Here is a 20,107-nt window from a genome sequence, read left to right as displayed (position 1 = left end):
GCCACACGCTCCCCACCCCCACCCCCAAGGCCTTGCAGGGGGCCCTTGGAAACCCCTAATGAATGATAACTTATCTGCTACGTTGCTGGTATCTGATGCTTTCTATGGTTTTGAAAACCATATTCCCTGAGGGCTGGAGGCTACTTGGGGAACTGGTCAGTTGGAGCAGTTCAATCATGATTTAATGGAGGCATTTATACGGTGCTAGATCATCTCCGAATGTTAATACAGCAGGAGGGCGGCCAGGGTGTGGCGGGCTGTGCGCTCCCCCGCAGCTTCTGTCTCCCTGTGGCCATGCCTTCCCCACAGCGCCTTCCTTGGCTCCCACATCCAGCCCCCCCACCCCCGCACTCTCTTCTCTGCCTTCCCTGCCTTCTGTGTCCCTGTCCTCTGTGTATCTCTGCGCTTCCCTCCGTCTCTACACTTGGTCCTCTCTCTCTGCTCCTTCTCTTCTCTTGTCCTCTCGCCCCCACCCCAACTCTGCCTGCCCAGGTCTCCCTGTCTCCGGTCCTCCTGCCCGCATTGCCTCTCTCCCCCCCCCCCCACCCTGGCTCTTCTCCAGGTCCCTCCCCGCCCCTCCAGGTGTGTAAGGGGCTCTGTCTCTGGGCGTCTGCCTGTCTTTCTCTTTCTGTTCTCTCCTTGGCCCCCTTCTCCCCAAGTGTCCCCTTCCTCCTTCTCTCCCCCACTTCTCCCTGTCATTGTCCTTCATTCCTCCATCTCTACATCCTTCTTTCTCTTCTCTCCCCTCCCCCTCCCTCCCCCCCCCCAGGAGTTCTCAGGCTGGTTCAAGGCCCCTGCCACAGTTTGCAGGGACCCAGAGCACTGGGGAAGGGGACAGTGGGTTCCTCTTGCTGTTTACAAGCCTGGGCCTGGGAGTGGGGACCTCGTCACGTACAGTGACACTGAGAGCCCAGAGGCCTTTGGGGCCCCACCCTGCGCCTGAAATGCCTTCACATGCAGCCCTGCCTCACTGATGGAGGGCAAGGCTCCCCCCCCCCCCCCCCCCCCGCCATAGCATTGTTCCTTCATCCTCCACAAACTCTTTTTTCCTCAATAGATCTGAGAAACCTTCCCTCACCTCAGGGGGATGGAGAAGACCTGGGGCCTGGTGCCGGGGCTGGGGTGATGGAGAAGGCCTGGATTTGAATTCAGGACATCTGGTCTCTAAGCCCAGCTGGGACCCTAACTCCTGGGCAAGAGGAGCAAGCGAGCACTCTTATCTTTGGGATCGCTTGCAGTTTTGAGATCCCGGGATTTGGGAAGGGGACCCACAGGGGCATTAAGCTTTGAATGGGAAGCTTGAGAAAGCATCTCACCTCAGTGGCTACTTGGGAGGAGAGCAAGAAATGGAGCTTCAGGCAGAGCTGGGAACAGAACTGGGTGCGAGGAATACTAATAGAGACAGGGCTTAATATATGCTAGATAGTCTTCTAAGAATATACGGATAAATACTTCTCAGAACTCTAAATATATATAGTATATACTTTGAGTACATGTATATGATTGATACTAAGTATGTATTAAGAGTAGATGAGGGCGCCTGGGTGGCTCAGTTGGTTGGGCGACTGCCTTCGGCTCAGGTCATGATCCTGGAGTCCCGGGATCGAGTCCCACATCGGGCTCCCTGCTTGGCAGGGAGTCTGCTTCTCCCTCTGACCCTCCTCCCTCTCATGCTCTCTGTCTCTCATTCTCTCTCAAATAAATAAATAAATAAATAAATCTTTAAAAAAAAAAAAAGTAGATGAGATGAATAGACTGCGCCCAGAGAGTTCAGGGGTCCAAACAGCTAATGTTTAATGAGCACTTATTATGGGCCAAGGTGTGGCTGAGCAATGTACGCACCCGATGTCATTTCGCCCCTGCCATGTCCTCTGTGGCAGGACCTGTTATCCTGGTTTTCAGAGGAGGTAACTGAGGCTTAGAAGGGCCAATGGACTCATAGGAAGGTCTAAGGCTCTGATAGGCCACCTCTCAAAGCTCAGCAGGAGGTGTGTCAACACAGCCTCGGTGAACCACAGCTGGGTCTGCAAATGTCCCCAGGCCAGCAGCAGCAGTGCCATCCCCGCGGAGCCGGCAGCCACACGGGAACCTGCTCCGCGCACCCCCAAGCGTGCACCTGCTGGCCAGGACCAAGCTTGCCCTGCCTACAGCCCGGCACCCCCCACTGCCGACCGAGCTCAGGCAGGCTGTGGGGGGCCCTCAGAGAAGACTGGGGTCCTGGCGTTGGTGGGCTCCATTCCTAGGGTGGCAAGCGAGACGGCAGCAGCGTTTCGTCTCCTCTTCTGGGCGCGGAGGTGGGTAGAAGTCCGCGGTGAACGGGAGCGGGAAAAGAAGCAGGGTTCGTCTGGACCCCCCGCCCCTTCACACGCAGCAACTGCGCTCCCACCACCAACCAAGCCATTCTCCATTCCTCCTCCTCCAACCGTGTGGCCGGCACGTCGCCAACCGCAAAGCAGCGGGGAAACTGAGGCCCAGAGCGGTTGGCGCCGAGCGCGAGCGGGAAGCTGGCCAGGCTGCTGCGTGGGCGCCAGGCAGGTTTGTGGCGAGCGGAAACCGCAGTCCCGGGCCTCCTCCGAGAGACGGGAGGCCAGCCAAGCACGGCGCAGGCACCTCTGGGCCGCGGGGGAAGCCAAAGTCGGCCAAGTCGGCCAAAGAAGGAAGGAAAAGTGCGGGTCGGGGCTGCGTTGGGAAAGCACACGTTCACCGAAATCATCCGGGAGTCTAGGACCTTCTGGAGGCGGCTTGGGAAGGGCCTGGGCGGTGGGCACGGCAGGGAGGGCACCGATCCACTCGGGTTTGCTTCCGTGGCTCGCACCCTGGCGGGAGGCGGCACATGCACGTTCTGACCTCCACTTCAGAGTCCGGATTCCATGTGCAATTGAGGGAGTGAGAGATGGAAGCAGAGACAGAGCTAGAAAGACAAAAAGACGGGAGAGAAATGCAGAGTCCGAGAGGTTCGGGCCTTGCGCCCAGCGGAGGAGGCCAGGTGGTTCTGACCACCCTCGGCCTGTCCGTAAACATTCGGGGCGGCGGACAAAAGAGCCAGGCGCCGAGGCCGAGCGCCTCCCTGGAGGGTAGAACCCTCAGCCTCGCCTCCCCTTGGCGGGATGCCTCCAGGAAAACCACTTCGCCGCTCTGAGCCCTGAGTTCCATACCTCCATACCTTCAGTGCAGGAAGCTGGCGAGCGGCACAAAAAGACCTTGAAAGAATTGGGTTTACGATTTGTGCCTCCCCTCCCTTCCCTCCACCAGAACTGCTTTGGACGAAAACACCCTGGTCTTCCCTGCCTGGGTTGACAGGGAATGACTAGAGATACTGGAGGAGGAATGTACACAGCAGGCGCTCAATCATTGCTCACGTGTTGCAAGTCTGCCTTAATTCTAAGGCCCCATCATATGGGGACACAGATGACCGGTTACCAAGCCCTTTCAAAACCACCTAGAGGGCTCTCCTAACCACCGTTAAGAGCCCCCGATCGGAGGTGACCCAAGGATGAAGAGTCGTGTCCCCAGGAACACACTGCAGGCCTCAGGGGTCCAAAGCCGGGGCTCATTTCCACCCAGTATCCTAAGTCAAGGATTAACAACATCCCCAGCGCTGTCCCCGAACCACCCAGCTCCAGATCCTACTAGGCTGAGGCTGGGACTTTATTTTTTATTTTATTTTATTTATTGATGAGACTGAGAAAGAGCACGAGAGGGGGGAAGAGGAGGGAGCTGAGCGGGGAGCCCTACGTGGGGCTCGATCCCAGGACCCGGGATCATGACCTGAGCCGAAGGCAGACGCTTAACCGACTGAGCCACCCAGGTGCCCCAAAACTGGGACTTCAGAGAGAGACGACGGGTCTCTTGCGGAGAACCTGGGGATCGAACGACGCGGCAGGGAGAGGGGAAGGGAGAGCCCGGGTAGGAAACCCAAGCAAAGTTCAGGGAGCAGGGGAGAACCGGAGAAGGCTCTGGCCCTGTAGGAAAAGGGAAAAGCAGCGAGAGAGGAGATACAGAAACAGAGACGCAGACGACGGAAGGGAGAGCCCGAGGGAGTGCGCGAACCCGCTCCGGGCGCAAGGCGCCTGGTGCAGGTCGGCCAGAGGCGCCCCAGCTCTGTTCCCCACCGGGCCCTACTGAGCCCAAGGGGAGCGCCCCACCGACCAATTTGGCATGCACAAAACCCGCGCCCCAGGGGCCTTTGCCAGGCCGCTGGGGCTTGATTCATTTCTTGACTAATTAACTGGAAGCTACGTCGCCCCTTCTTTCAGGGCCCAATTAATTCGCCGCGGGCGGTGGGGCGGGGGCCGTGAGGCTGAGGCGCCCGCCTGGAGCCCCTTTGTGAAGGGCTGTCTGGACCATATTGATTCCACACACACACACACACACACACACACAGACTCCTTCCTTCGTACAAAAAAAAAAAAAAAGTCTTGAAAGCCCTGGATTGCCAGAGTTTAAGGATTGTCAGACTTGCACTCCCTCCTCCCCCCACCCCGCCCAGCCGCTTGCATTAGCTTCCAGAAGGAAGGGACCCGCGGGCCAACGCAGTTTCCAGAAAAGCCTGGGAAAGGGTTAAATGGAATTTCTCCCCCGTAGAGGGCAAAGAAGTAAAGGAGACAGGTGACCACCGTGTGCCTACTGTGTGTGCGCGCAGGGAAGCCGTGCCTCCCAGTTAAAACCCAGACAATAACATAGACAATCCCCAGGTGGAATCCCAGCTCCAGAAGACACTAACTAGCTGTGGCACCTGGGGCAAGTCTTTGTGTCTCTCTGCATGACTCAGTTTCCTCATCTGGATAATGGAACTCACTGAGAAGGCTCTTGCCTCCTCGGACTGTTGTATTTGATGAGCGGATGGGTGGGAAAACTCTTAGAACATTATCATCCACCTGAGCATTTCACAAATGCTGTCTTCAATACATAGCATTTCATAAAAACCCCATTTCACAGATGAGGAAGCCAGGGCTATGGAGCGCAGACCTGCTGCGCAATGATCCTGGTGCTTGCTTCCAAGGCCAAGGCGTTCCAGAACGAAATCTACCAGTGGGCTTCTCCAGCACTCGACGGGCTGGGTGCAAGTGGAGAGCGCTCTCCCCGCCTGCTGGACCCAGAGGCTTACTTGGAGGGGGCTGGAGCCTTCTTCCCGCCCACCTACCCTCATCCTCCCTCCAGTTCAGTACTGATTGCGGGGGGGGTGGGGGGGTGGAGAAACTCCAAATCCCAAAAGCTTCCAGTTGGAACCCAGCACGTGGCAGCGGCAGTGACTTCCCAGCGGTTGTGGGGACCTCATCGATTGTACTGACCTCACGGTGGGTCTACTTGTCTCCTTCATCGATCAACCGAACGAAGTCTAGGACTAAAATAAAAACGCAAGGAAATCACAACCGTCTTTGTAAAGCTAGTGGGAAGTGGCCCTGCTGCGCCAGAACGCGCCGGTGACCCAAGCCGGCCCCACGCCCAGGCAGCGCAACGGGAAACCGAGCTTCTCACCTCACTCCCCTTTATTTGATCATCGTTTCATTTTTTTTGTTGTTGTTGTTCTGTGCTATGTTGAAAACAAAAAAACAAAGAAGGATTAGTTTATTCAATCAACAAACACTTGATGAACACACTAAATGTACCAGACTGCGCTGGTCATTGGGGTACTAAGGAGGAGGGGGGTCTGCCCAGAAGCATAAAATCCTGGCGGGGAAGGGGTTGTAAAGGTTTCTTTGCTGTCGCTTTTTAGCAAATGTGACCTTAGGTCAGGCTCCCTAGCTATCTGTCCCACAGTCCTCTGTCCGTGAAGAGCGACAACACTGTCCAGCCCTAGCTAGACAAGATGTAGGCGCTGCCTGGTAGAAACGGATGGAAGAGTCTAGAGGTTAGATCCTTCAGCACAGCCCCAGGCTCAGAGTGTGGGGAGCAGATCTGGGGAAGTCCTTTGCGAAGCCTCGACGGTGTGTAGACTCCTTACTCCTGAAAACTGCTGGGAGCCCGCGATGAGATTTTCAGGGCTCCCCGTCGCTGCTGCCTCTTCCCGAAAGCAGAAAACCACCTGGCCCTACCTCCCCCAGCAGGCAGAAAAGCTGAGGCTGGCCTGCATTTGGCCTTCCCGCCTGAGACCTTGAATGGAAGCCCTCTCCCATCCCACCCTTCCTGGGCCTCGACTTTTCTCATCTTTAAAATGGAAATGTACATGTATATATACTCATCGCAGTGAATAAGGCTCAGGACAATGAGCATCAAGCCAGCCAGGACCCAGTGTCTCCAGCGCTTAGCAGGGAACCTGGACCAAGAAGCCCCTCAGTCGATATTTGTGGGATGACCTTCTCCTCCCACTACCACCCTTTCACTGTTTCGCTTTACATATCAGAATCTGTTTGCGGAACATCTAATAAGTTTGATGCTGTTTTTCTAAAAATGCACTTTGGGAGCAGTCATTTGTTTCCAGATGCACGGAGAAGCCCCTTTAGTCCTTCTCCCCTTCTTCGTTGACTTTTATTCCTCTATTGAAAGGTTATTCACTGAGCACTTATCAGTTGCCAAGCACTGTGATCTGTGATCGGAGTTGGACATAGGATGAGTCAGTTTTCTCCTTCTAGGAGCTTACAAAGTAGAGACCTAATATTAGTCTCTCCTAGCTGGACCATGTGGCCAATAAACCTCTTTGGTTATGGTTGATTTTTTTCTCTCTCTTTCTAGCTCTTTAAGTAACTTTGACCAGATCATAAAGTCTAACGCAGTGCCTGGTACACAGTAAGCGCTCAACAAGTGCTCGATGAATTTATTCTTCCCAATACTGTAGCCACAGCTCCTCCTTTGGCTGCGCAAGAGGTCTTCCGCGCCTTCAGAGACACCTCCAAATGAGGGCTCCATTACATCGGGGTGCAACTCCAACCCTGACATTCCCAATTCCAGGTACAATTCAGGCTGGTAAGACCAGCCACTCCGACTTCAACCGAGCATGTCCAGACCGGGGGAGCACCGGGTGGGCCTTTGCAAAAGGGGACGCGGGACTGTGAGGTTCTGCAAACCGTGTACCCGTTTTGCATCTCCACACCTGTCTGGCTGTCCTTTCCAGACCTCCCGTCCCGCATACACACCTTTCCCGGTAAACAAGAGCTAGAACAGACGGCGCCTAAGAAATGAGGCGCCAGTTTGCGCTGAGAACCCCCTTCCCCCACATCCCGGGTCTAGCCTAGCCTCTCTGCATCCAGCTTCCAGGTTTGGGAGACTGTGAGTGACCCTCTCCCGCCCCAGCCTCCAGGAACAGCCTTGGCCTCCTGGTGCATCCGGAACTGCCTCTGCGGAAGCTCAAAACTGAGGTCCCAAGCCCGCGCGCGTCGGTGGAGATTGGCTCAAGCTCTGCGGGGCCCTCAGAGGTCGGCTGTCCGCCGCCGCGTCTCCCCCGAGCGCCATCCAGCGGCGAGACGGCAGGGCCACCCTCCGCAGAGGTTCCGGGCGCGCTTCTCCAGAAGCGAGGAGCGCAGGTTTCCAAGGGGGAAGCAGTCCCTTCCTCCACCCACCTGCCCCCCCCCGAACCAAATGAGGGCACATCCATCTCTTATGCCTCCCCACGTACTTCCCGCGCTGCTTGAGGCTAATTCGGGTTCACCCGGCGTTCAACACCACCCTCCCCCTTTTATTTATGCCCAACATATGCACTGGACAGGGAATTTTTTTCAAGGCGAGCAGAAAGAAAAGAAGGAACGAGAAAAAATTAAAAGGGTGTTTGCACCGCCATTGCCTGGAAACCTTCCTGTGGCGGCTCAGGGGGTTTCATCCCGGGCTGGGTGACTCCTGCTCGCCCTTCGTTGCGAACGGACGTGTTAAGTCCTGCCTCCCTAATTCTACGCCTATGACCTTATCCTGGTTAGAGTCAGGCGCTCTGACTCCCTGCCCTTGCATGCAACCCAGCCTAGAAAACCTCCTCCCCGCGATCCCCATGGGCGTCCACCCCCACCCCAGATGAGTGTCCAGAGTGGCAGTTTAGTGCACACGGAATCCTAAATGCAGAGGGAGAAAAACACCATTCTTCATACACCCAGAATGTTATCGCTAATTTTTTGGAAAAGTGCCTGTGTACACACATATTACATATATTACTGAGCGGGTTAGTGCAAGACTAAGAATACCGAACAACAGTGTGTGTGTGTTGGGGGGGGGGAGACATATTCTCCAATTCCCTGGTAATTTGTAACAGGCAGACTTTATTGCTCAGAGAGAAAAGGAGTAGCTGCGGAGCTGCAAAACGAATTTAACTCTGTCTATATTGATCAAATGGGAGTCCGCCCGTGGGGTGTGATTGCAATGCATTTTTTAATCTGAGATTTAATTTCATATTTGGGGCTACTTGGAATGTCCATATGTACACACTTGTACCCACATAGGACATTTTGGTACCACACATGCATATTCTATTACATTTAAATAATGCAGTGGAATATAGCCTTTAAGTTGGGCCCATACATGGCTCAGCAAGCTCCCCAAACATTAGGGAGATCTAAAATGAAGCCCTAGAAAGCTCAGAAAGCCAGGCCCTCCTCTCCTCCAGATTCGGTTTGGGGCAATCTTCTGATATCCCAACTACAGGGGATTTCTTTGGCTCCTTACCTCTCCTTCACCTAATCTCTCCAACTAAAAAAGTTTATAATAATTCAACTCCAATATCCCTGTTATTAAAATCTGTCTTATTCCCTAAAAATAAAAAAAATAAAAAATAAATCATAACCCACACTCAAAGGGCCTTTCAGTGACTCCAACAATTCTCCAATTCTAGGCGGAGAAATGAAACAGAGGAGTTGTCCTGGTTATTCACGGCACTATACGAGGACATAAAAGTGAGTGCAACATCATATTTTAACTTGTCTAATAGCCAAATCCTAACTCTGGCCCACCGGTCTTCCTCCTCCCTACTTTCCTCTAAAGGACTAGAATCTTGGAGGGGTGGGAGCTGGATGGGGGGGTGGGGGCAGCGGTGAAATAAAGGCGCTTGGAAAGGGTAAAAAAAAAAAAAAAAGGCAAGCCATTATTTACACCTGCAAACTTGGATGGCTGTATTCGGCCCCAATTGGCTTAATTGTAAATCTTTTCCTCATGGCCCCAATTCCTGGACGGAGCGTCTGGGTTTAATAATGCGCCCCGGCACCCCAGCAGCGCCGGGCTGAAAAGAGAGAATCCCCCCGCCCCACCCCCACTCAGCGCAGAGGTAATTAGAGCAGCCCCCCCCCCACTACACAAACTCTGCTTGAGGTACCAGAAGACCAGAGTCAGACATGTGGGGAACTCATATTTTACCGTCTGAAGACAAGAGGAGCTATTTCAAAAGCGACTGTAGCCTCCAAGTCAGAAGTGGGGGGCAGCGCTCCCCCTCCCCGGCCTTGCCCCCAGCGCGTTTGGCTTGTAGGGGGGCGAGCGGGAAAGAGGCGTCTGCACGCGTAGCCAGACACAGCCTCCACCTCCCTGGGCCGGCAGTGTAGGGCTGACCTGTTTATAGAACTTGCTGTTAAGAAAACATGTAAAAACACACCCCAGCGGTGGGAGCGGAGAACGCTCCCTCGCACCCCACCCTCTCTTTGTACACGAAGATTCTCCCCGGACTCAGCTCGGTGGCCTTGGTTTTCCTCCCCAGGAGGCTAACTCCTTGCAATTGTTTTTCCATCCAGTATGAGAGCCCGAGAGGGCTACATTTCTGCTTTATTTGGGGGGAACCCCCGCACCCCCTGCGCTAAAGGTCTTTACTAACCACCCCGGATTTGTCCATTGCCAGCAGGAGTGGAGGGGGAGATGGGAATCACTGCGGTAAAAAGGCCACTCGGGCGCTGGGTGTTGGGGCGGGTGGGGGTGCTCCTCACCGAACCCCGCTATCCCTAGTGTGAGCTCTCGAAGAGGAAAGGCCTGCGTTCCGCGGACCGCCCCGCGCGCTTTCTGCGCTCGCACCCGGAGCCCGCGCGCGCCGCCCCGGGAGCTGCGGAGGGAGAGCAGGTAACCGCGCAGGGAGCCGGGGTGCGCGATCCGGTGACTCCCGGGCCTGCCGGACCTCCTCGCCGGGGGCAGGCCAGCCTGTGCGGGGGACCCCCCCCCCTTTGCTCCCCCGTGGGCCGGTGCGGCGGGCCGGGCCAGACCCGAGCCTCGACCCCGCCACCGCCGGGTGCGGGTGTAATCGGAGGCGGCGAGCGTCTCCTCGGGTTCCGCGCTGGGCGAGGCCTGCAGCCGCACCGAGCACGTCCAGCTTCCGTATTTGGAACCCGGGTAAGGCGGGTGCCATGGCAGGGGAAGCACCCCGGGGCGGAATCCATCGCCGAGAGGACCGGATGGGGCGCTCTGGGCTGTCGCTGCCTCACCCTCCTTAACGGGGGTGGGGGTGGGGGTGGGGGGGCGCAAGTTTTCCCTCCCCAAGGGAAAGTTAGAAAGGACATTGCCAGGGAAGTTTCCTGGATCTGGAAGGCCGCTCCTCTCTGCCCTCCCGCCCGCCTGCCAGAAGGGTTTTTAATATTTGGCTTGGAGATGAAATGAACTGAGGTCTGGGCGCCAGCTAAAGCAACTCTTAGGAAAAGCGCTTGGACAATTCCAAACATTCCCTCTTTCTATGTATGTGTGTGTGTGTGTCTCTACCTCGCTCTTCTTCCTCTCAGAAATAAATACGATTTTAAAAAGAAAAGAGAGACTTCTCTAACTCTCAGGTATTCAGACCCCAAGCTGGAGACATTTAAAGGCTTTTGGGGTCACCGAGGTCACACTGTCACCCAAACCTGGAGCTCAGGTTGGGAGACAGAGAACAATCCCTCCAGCCCCCCCAGCCTCCCCCCCCCCCCCATAGCTCCCTGGATATTGCACACGACTCATGCAGGATTTGCTGTGTACTCTTTGGAGACAGGGATGATTCCTTTGGGAGCAAGTCACCTCCGACTTAAAGACACACTGTAGAGGCCTCAAGTTTCTTTTTGAGGTGGAGGCCGCGGCTACCCAGACTGTCAGCTAATGAAGACTGACGCTGGGGTTCAGCGATGCCTCCCCCTCCCCAACACCCATTTTCTGAGTGGCCCTGGTCCAGGGTCAATGATCACAGAAGACAGAGTGGTGGAGGGGCTGGAGCTTGGTTCCAGATTGTGAGGAGCCAGTTTGGCCAGAGAAGTTTCCCTGGGCGTGCAGCCGCTCAGGGACAGGCCAGGCCTGCAGTCAGGATCTTGAATCTAGGGCTCACACCCTAGCCTTAGCAGCAGGTTTCAGAGTCCCCGTTACCTGCCAGGCATGCCAGAGAACCACAGGATTCCATTTTCCATAGGATTGTACAAGGGAGAAGGGGTTTTAGCCGCTTTCAATGTGACAGTAAGACTTGGAACCTTAAATGCTCAGACCCCTCCAGTCCTCGAAACCCCATGCGCACAGAGGGAAGGCAAACCCCTCCCCAAAGCCATAGGTCCCCCAGGGACAGCTACATCTGGGGGGCTTCACGGTGTTATCTGCTCCTGGGCTGGGGAGACACGAAAACATCACTTTGGCTGCACGTATGGCAAGGAGCGGCTACACACGCACACACACACACCCCTTCTGTGTCCACTGTTCTCTTTCATTTATCTCCTGCCTTCCCTCTCTGCTCTCACCCTCTTTAACTGAAACCCAGTACGGGAACTAGTAATGGATATTGTGCTCCGATTGAGAAAACGTGTCTGTGGCTAGGAGGGGACAGTTAGTTCAGCTGATTTGGAGGAGCCGATCTTTCTTGGCCCTGTCAACCTCCCTGACAGTAGCAGAATGTCATTAGCCATGCCCCCCTAACTGACACACCTCCCTGTTCCCTGGCCCCGGCGGCTCTCAGAGGGCGAGGCCCCACTGCCCCCCACGCCCTGGCGCCAAGTAACACCACCGGTGCATAAAAACGGGGAGGAGCAGGGAACCATGGCAGTCGGCTCTCCCCGTCAGAAGAAACCCCCCAATCTACCGTCGGGAATTGGAGAGTGTACCGTTGTATTTTTCCTCCACCTTTTTAAAGGATTCTGTCCCTTAGACCCCCACCCCACAAGCCAGATCCCTGGTATTAATCGCCAAGGGACCAATGACACCCTTACCTGTCTGGACTGAAAATCTGGAAAGAGGATGTTGAATAAACAAAGGTGTTGGGTGGTCAAAGTGCCTGAGGGCCAATCCAGCTCTGGCCTGCGTCTTGCTGATTCTGGGTCAGATAAGACGGGAGGAAAAATTCCCCGGCCTCTTCCTCATGAATTCATTTCTGCTGGACTAAGAGAAGTCCATGCGTTATTTTTTTTTTAAGTAATTGGGTAAAACACACAAAGAGAACATTGAAGATGTAGATTGGTTTGAAATTAGGAAACCACAATTAGTTCCTTTTCCTGAGAGAGAGAGAGAGAAACCCTTCACAGATGTATAAAAGGCACTCTTCCCAGACACATACACACTCCTTATCCCCCCCCCTTGTTTCCCTTCCAACTTATCTAAATCACTAGCCATGTACAAATTTGCCATTTTCCAGGGCGATCGGCTTTGATGAAAGGTAGGTGCTAATAAGAATAATGCAGAGGGTGAAATCTTTCCATTTTGTTTCTGCCAAAACCATATTTACATTAAAAGGAGGTATGATAAGCATGGATTAAGCGAATAACGGATGATGCTCTAGAAACAGCATAAACCAACTGGCGCCAAAGTGAGCCTCCGTACTAAAAATACTGCTTCCCCAAGCTAGACAACTTTGACAATCTTTTCTCTCTCTCTCTCTCTCTCTCTCTCTCTCTCTCTCTCTCTCACACACACACACACACACACACACGCACGCGCGCGCTTCAGACTCTTGCACTGAATCGCCCTGATCAATAATTTAGAGGGCTGTCAGAGGACAGGGAAATGTGCCTTACAAGAAAGCCCTGTGCTGCTGGGGCAAGGCGGGGACTAGGAGCCAAGGCTTTAGGGTAGCCTCCTCTCACCCTGGGCTCCTGCCTTTGAAAGGAGATAGAAAGGGAGGGGGAGAGATCCTGGGGTAGGGGAGGCTGACTTTGGGGATCCCAAAAGGAGAAGGGGATACTTCCAACCTACACAAATGGGCCCAAACCCATTTCTATCTCTCAGGACACCTTATCTTCTTCCTAGCCAAGGGCACAAGGGGGAGGTGCTGGCTAGCTCCAGCCTGTCTCGATTACTGACAAAGATGGGGGGGTAGGGAGGGGATACAGAGGTAATCCAGAAATCCAGAAAAGCAGAAGAGAATTCAGGGAGGGCCAAGAAAGCCAGAGAAACCAGAAAGGGGGAAAGAAGAGGCAGAAAGAGTGGGAACGAGAGTAAATCAGAAACAGAAGGAACAAGAGAAGTTAAAGGCGGGGGGGGGGGGGGGAGAGGGTTGCGGGTGGTAGAGACAGACAAGAAGGGGAAACAAAAAGAACAAGACAGATGCAAGGGAGAGAAGAGAAAGTTCAAGGAAACACAGCAAGAAAGATCACATGGATCTATAGTCACACAGTCCTGAAAGATGAACAGAGAGACAGGGACACCAACAAAAAAAGAAAGAGAGAGAGAGAAAGAGAGAAGGAAGGAGGGAGGGAGGGAGGGAGGGAGGAAGGAAGGAAGGAAGAAAAAGAGAAGAGAAGAAGAAGGAGAAGGAGAAGAAGAAGAAACAAAAAATGGGTGCTCTGTCTGGTCCAACCAAGAGGCTTGTACCTACCCCAGAGGGAGGGAAAGATAGGGAGGCTAATTCTCCAACAAACTGAATGATCTTGCAGCCTCCTGGCCAGGGAGGAACTGAGCTCTAAAGCAAGCTTGGGGTGGGGGGTGTGTGTGCAGTGAATGCAAAGCTCCAGGAGGAAAATCTAGCTTCCCTGGTCTGTGCAGAGATCCTCCACTGGGTCCATAACTGCATGTAGCAGAGTCAAGGTTTGGGGTAGCACCAGAGTGCTAATGTGGGGAGGGGGGTGCTAACAGCATTTCGCAGGAGGAATCACAAACAATAAGCGAGGCACTGGGTGGGTGGGGGAGCGGATTCCCTGGGATCCGGGTAAGAAAATCAAATCACCAGTTAGCAGAATGGAGAGCGGAGGAAGATAGGAGCCCTAAAGCAGACAGTTTCAAAGCTGGTCAATTAAAAAGGGGAAAAAAGCGCCTAAATCCAAAGTGGAGGGGGTGTGTGTGAGCAGAAACAGGGAGCCCTCCCTACACTGCCAAGCGACCAGAGAGCCCCTCCCCAGTAAAAGTTTACATATTGACCGACCACCGTAGGAAACTTCTTAATTAGGCCTCAGACCCCTGGAGAAACAGGGATGTCCTTATGTCAACAGAGTTTCCAATTTAGCGACACCTCGGACTGAAAAAAGCTCCGCGGCAAACGGGGGTGAAAGTTTAAGAGGGAATAAGCGTGTAATAGTCCCTCGCCAGACCTCACACATGCTGAAGAGAATATTTACAGCAAACTTGCCAAAGTAAACCACCCCGCCTACCCACCATCCTTTCCCCCCGTCTCCCCCCCTTTTTTGTAAACTGCAGATAAACAGCATTCGGTCACCAAAGGGTCGGTTGGTCCCCTTTATAGTTTGAGGCAGGCGATGCCATAGGGAAAAGTAGGATCGAGCAGAGGCTTCCTGGACGATCTTTGGCAAGGCTAGCTTTTCTGCTGCGTCCGTGGCCTGGGCAGTGGCTTGGTTTCGCATTTGTGTGTGTGTATAGGAAATTTGTTCTGAGGTTCCTCTACCCCTTCCCCACTTTACCATCTGCACACACACACACACACATACACACAGAGCTTGGCCTTAAAAACTGCAGGCATTACAGATACGGAGAGGTGGGTTTAATTAAAAAAAAAAAAAATCAGGCCTGCAGAAAGGTCTTTCTTCTGATCTGGGGGCCATCAGAAGTTCCCTGGGTCCCCTGCGATCCAAACTTCAGCCCCCCTGCTCCTTTCTCCCGCCCTTAAAGCACCGCTCCTCAGACTCAGCGGAGGGGCAGACTCATTCAGCGTTTCCCGAATGTCTTTTGTTGAGCGCGAGGCGGGGAGAGAGAGACTATCGAGGGGTTCTGCAAACAGAGAGAGGGAGAGAGAAGGCCGTGTAGACCCCGCGCCTGGGGCCGAAAGCCGCGGGCCGGGGGCGCGCTAGCCTTGCGCGTTCCCCCGGCTGCCAGGCTTGGCGCAAGTCTCCAGAAGGCGCTGGCCAGTGTTTCACCCGAATGCGATGGCCACCAGGCCGCTTTTGTTTGTTCGCAAATTAATCACCCAGCGCACGGCCGGCGCCAGAGTGGGTTTATCACCCACCGGGAGGGGGGCGCGACGGCCCAGCAAAGACAAAGAGGAGTTCGCACCTTCCCGCTTTTGATCCCAAGTTGCCGCGGCCTCCCTGCAGAATACGAGCCTCCTGGGGCCGAGTCTGGGAGGTCGGTCATAATTGGCGGAAGTTTGCAGACCATTAGCAAGACGTGGACATTTTCGAATCAGACCCCGCAAACTTTCCTCTCTTCTCCACCCCCCCCTCACCCCTTGCGAGCAAGAATGGGAGCGGGGATTATGAAGTGGCAACTAGGGTGACCCCAGGGTTAAGTTAGAGCTAGGGGCAAAAATAGGCATTTGAGGGAGGGGGCGGTGTGAGGGTCAGAGATCCCGCTCGGTCCACTCTGGGGCCAAAGGCAAGTCGAGATATTTACAAGTAAAATTAGCAAGCTCCCTTCCCACGTCCAAGACTTTAGGGAGGCCAGGAAGCCGAGGCCCTGGTGGAAATGTCTCTCCCGAGCATCTGGACGCTTGGGGCACCGAGAGAGGAGGGGGTCAGTCACGTTGTGCCAGCAGAACTGCTTTCCTTCTACTCCCAGCGGCCGGGCAGAGATTGGCTGGCGAGTGCAGGCAAAACCTGATCGCGGGGATTTGGGGCCGCTCCTGAAAGCGCCGCGGCGCTGCCCGCGGGCTCAGGCGGCGAGCAACGTGGGGGAGGGGGTGGGTGTGGGCCTCCAGAGACTCGTGAAACCCTGCGGTGACCTCGGTGGACGGCGTAAGGAGGGGGAAGGCCTGGCCTCTCGCACCCTCCAGGATCGGGCCGCTGAGGGACGCGGGAGGTGAGTGGGTGGGTGGGTGGGGGCCGAAGTGAGCCGATACCCTGGGCCCCTACCGCCTCTTGCTTTTCTCTCCCGCTTTCTCTCTTCTCAACCACCGGCAGAGAGACCCCGAGAGGACGCCAGAGAAAGGCCGAAAGGGAAAGAAAGGGGCGAGATGGCGAGCCAGACGGAGTTCGAAGAACCACTCCATTCTCTCTGGTGACTTTAGGGAATTCTCTGCGCTGGCGCCAAGCGCTCTTAACCATGTGCGTCAAAAATGCGAGGCTGGAAAAGCTTGTCGCCTCAAAAGTTCCGCCCCTATCTCGAGGCGGTTGGCCCACAAAAGAAGTGCATTTTCACCCTCCACTTGCTCCCATTTCGGAGTCTGGGGGCTGGGGGCCTGGGGGTCCACAAGGCGAACTAAGAGAGGATGGTTCTGACTGTCTACGCAGACACACACACACATATCCCAAGCCCTGGGTTTCTTAACCCCCTAGGCCCCGAAACCAGCCCTTTCTCCTTTCCTTTCCACTCGAGGCAGCTCTCAACTCAGGAAGGGTAAAAGAACATTCTCCCCCAAGATTTCCCTCCATCTAAGCAGGGACGGCCCAACTCACTGCCCCCCCACCCCATCCGCAAAAGCGAGGAATGTGGGTTTGGGGAATCCTCTGACCCAGACAGGGACCTGCGGTAACAGATATCAATTCGGCGACAGGTCTGATTTCGTAAGTTCCCTCCCTCCCACCCCTGCACCCTCGCTGACGCCCCCACCCTACCTGAACTGGAACAGTCACCTCGCCTCTGGGGTGGGGGCGTATCACGGTTTGTTCTACAAATTCACCCCCGACTTCTGGTGAGATAAGTCCCCGGGTGCACGGAGAGATAAGTGCGACGCCTGGAGATTATACCAGGAGGGCGCGCCTCCCCCTCCCAGCTCGCCCGCGGCCCGGGGAGGTGAGGACAGCGGCTCCGCGGGGGCAGGCCCAGAACCTAGTCCCTCGCGGCGCTCCTTCTGTCCGGGTCTCCATTCTCTGCTCCACACTCACGCACACAGTCAGGCGGAACTCTCGGGGAGCCCGGATTCAGATATTAGACAAGACTTAAAAAGGGCTGGTAAATGCATTTCAAAAACCCCGAGTCCGGCTCCCTCGGGGAGCAACACCAGGGCCGGCGGCGCGGGCTGTGTACGTGTTTGCGTGTACGTGTTTTCCCGCGGGTGGCTGGGTCCCAGGGTGCCCGCGCGAGTCCGCGCGCAGGAGTGCCGGGGCGTCTGGGTCTCCGCCCACGGTCTCGGGTGGGGCCCGGGCCAGAGGGCGCCCCCGGCCCACGTCTGCCCGGGAGCCCACGAGCCCGGATGCCGGGAGCCCGGCGCCGAGAGCCCCCCGAGCTCGGGAGCCCTTCCGCGGCGGCCGGGCGGAGCTTGGCTCCACGTGGGGCTGGAGAGCGCGCAAGGCCGGAGTCTCGGCGCTCGCCTCTCCGCCGCTGCCGCCTTGTGCGGCGCCCGGCGGCGGAATGGCAGCTCGCGGGGCACTCGGCCGTCCGCCTGGCCCTGCCGGGGCCGCAGGGAGCGGGTGAGCCGCACAGGGAAGCGGCGGCGGCGGCCCGGAGACGAGAGGCGAGCCGAGCGCGCGAGAAGCGAGCGCCCCTGCCCGGCGCCCGGCGCGCTCTCCGCCTTCCTGGCCCGGCGCGCTCGCTCCCTCCTCCTCCCCCTTCCTCCCGGGCCCTGCCTCCTCCCTCGATCCCCGGCTGGATGACTGAGGCATTTCAGACGTGGGCCGAGCCAGCGCAGGCGAGCGAGCTCAGGGGCTGCGGCGATCTCTCGATAAGCCACCTAGAGGCGACTCTGCGCGCGCTCCCCAGTGGCTCCCCGCCCTCCCTCTGATCATGTTGACATATTCACAGGACGGGCAGTAGTACCGATGCGGCGCTGCGACGTTACAGTTTCCGACACCTTCCTTTTATAACTCGGCTCTATCCCCCAGCACTCGACCTGTGAAAACCACGCCTATGCAGCAACACAATTGGTCCGAAAGCGTCAAAGAGCCAATCAAGAGGCCTCCGGCTCCCCGCAGCCCACAGCAGAGCCCGACCTTCTAGAGCCGCCGAGCAGACGCCCGGGGAATTCTAGAGGCGGAGGAGGGTGGCGCGGAGCTCTCGCTCGCTCGCTCGCTCTCGCTCCCTCCCTCTCCTCGCGCTCCCTCTCCCACTCCGCGCCTCTCTCTCCTCTCTGTTTCTCTCTCTCTCTCTCCCCCTCTCCCCTTTTCTTTCCCCCCCACTAAATCCTCCCTGCCCTGCGCGTCTGGACGCAGATTTAGGAAGCGATTTCGCTCACGTTTTAGGACAAGGAAGACAGGCGCGGGAGGAGAGCACGGCAAGACTCGGATTGCAACCCAGACACCCTCCGGAGGCTCGGAGCAGAGGAAGGAGGAGGAGGGCGAACGGAAGCCAGTTTGCAGTTCAAGTTTTGATAGCGCTGGTAGAACAGGGCTTAAATCAGAGAGTTGCTTTTTGTTGTTGTTGTTGTTTCTTTTTAAGGCGAGAGACTTTTCCGCTCTCTCGCTCGCTGGTGAAGCCTGGTCTAGCGCAACTGCAGACGCCTCCAGCGAGAAAGAGGGAGAGGAAGACAGACGGGGGGGCGGGGAAGAAGAAGGAGAAGAAAAGGTAAAAAGTCTCCGAGCGGAGCCGTTCGCATTTGCAACAAAGAACCGGGGGCCGGGGAGCGATTCCCGGGACCGGGGGCTGCGGTGTCTCTTCCGGCGAAGCGGCGGGGCTCGGGCGCGGGTGAGACCCTGCTCGCTCCTCTCGCCGGTGAAACCGACTTCCAGGAGCGGCTTTTTAAAAAAAACGCAAGGCACAAGGACAGTCACCCAAGCGACTATGTCTCCTGATTTCTCGCCTTGCCCTCTTTAAAAGCGGCATCCCCCCCTCCCCAAAAGACTCTTTCCTCCCCCTTCCCTAGGGTGCTCGAGTGGTGATTCCCCCCTTTTCTTTCTTTCGTTCTTTTTCTTTTTTTTTTTTTTTTTTTCCTTTCCAAACTATGTGCTGCTGAAAAACCAAAAACAAAACCAAACAGCAGCTGCGGACTTGTCCCCGGCTGGAGCCCAGCGCCCCGCCTGGAGTGGATGAGCCTCTCCATGAGAGATCCGGTCATTCCTGGGACAAGCATGGCCTACCATCCGTTCCTACCTCACCGGGCGCCGGACTTCGCCATGAGCGCGGTGCTGGGTCACCAGCCGCCCTTCTTCCCCGCGCTGACGCTGCCTCCCAACGGCGCGGCGGCGCTCTCTCTGCCGGGCGCCCTGGCCAAGCCGATCATGGATCAATTGGTGGGGGCGGCCGAGACCGGCATCCCTTTCTCGTCCCTGGGGCCCCAGGCGCATCTGAGGCCTCTGAAGACCATGGAGCCCGAAGAAGAGGTGGAGGATGACCCCAAGGTGCACCTCGAGGCCAAAGAACTTTGGGATCAGTTCCACAAGCGGGGCACCGAGATGGTCATTACCAAGTCGGGAAGGTAAGCAAGTGGCAGGCCCCCCTCCCCCCAAACTATTGGAGGGGTTTTTTTACACCCCCCCCCCTCTTTTTATCTCTTCCCAGAACAGTTAATTTGGGCTTAGAGAAAAACTTTTAAGTTCCCCTGGAACTGTGTACAGACATTCCCGGGCCCTGCTTCTATGGCAGGAAATTTCAGCTTACCTGGGCGTCTGCAGGGGGTACTTTCTCCTACCTAGCTCCGCATCCTGGTTTCCCTACAGGCTAGAATTTTTCCAGGGAGCACTGACACCTCCGCAGGAAGAAAGAAAACCACCCCACTGCAGGAAATTCACTGTTGCAAACCTTTCCATCCTTATGCCTTTGTTGATGTTTTGTTTCGTTTGTTTCGTTTTGTTCCCAGTGAGGAGAACTTTACGCCCTTTTCTTTTGTGTGGTCGTGGGAGACCTGACACTAGCTATCCACTTGCGCTTTTTGCCCCTCCAACCTAGCCTCTGGGTCTGCAGGGGGGGTCTGAGCTTGCCTCTGGCAGGGTCACAGAGAAATTGGAGGGCATTTGGGTTTGTTTGTCCACACCGATTCACGTGTCTGTAATCCGAGGGAGAGTTGAGGCAATTTTGGATAATTAAG

The 20,107-nt window shown here is 55.9% G+C and overlaps 1 protein-coding gene and 1 long non-coding RNA gene across 3 annotated transcripts in view; one reads left to right on the top strand and one right to left on the bottom strand.

The window, feature by feature from the left end:
- Window positions 1–1,734: 1,734 nt before the first annotated feature.
- On the bottom strand, window positions 1,735–18,066 carry LOC135362568 (uncharacterized). The gene is made up of 3 exons (XR_010407419.1): window positions 16,764–18,066; window positions 12,039–12,207; window positions 1,735–2,911 (listed from the first exon to the last, which is right to left on the bottom strand). It is a non-coding gene; the product is annotated as an uncharacterized LOC135362568 (long non-coding RNA).
- The window catches only part of TBX3 (T-box transcription factor 3), a 14,118-nt gene continuing 12,058 nt past the window's right edge, over window positions 18,048–20,107 (top strand). For both annotated transcript variants that reach the window (XM_045887574.3, XM_045887573.3), the window contains exon 1: window positions 18,048–19,498. In XM_045887574.3, the coding sequence (XP_045743530.1) occupies window positions 19,110–19,498 (389 nt within the window). In that variant the 5' untranslated portion in view covers window positions 18,048–19,109. The remainder of the gene's footprint in view (window positions 19,499–20,107) is intronic.

The sequence above is a fragment of the Mirounga angustirostris genome, unplaced genomic scaffold (assembly GCF_029215605.1).
Source record: "Mirounga angustirostris isolate CCGP_5_RB_7025 unplaced genomic scaffold, mMirAng1.0.hap1 SCAF_14, whole genome shotgun sequence".
NCBI lineage: Eukaryota > Metazoa > Chordata > Mammalia > Carnivora > Phocidae > Mirounga > Mirounga angustirostris.
The sequence above is the reverse complement of the archived record's forward strand: the minus strand, read 5'-3'. Positions and strand labels throughout refer to the sequence as shown.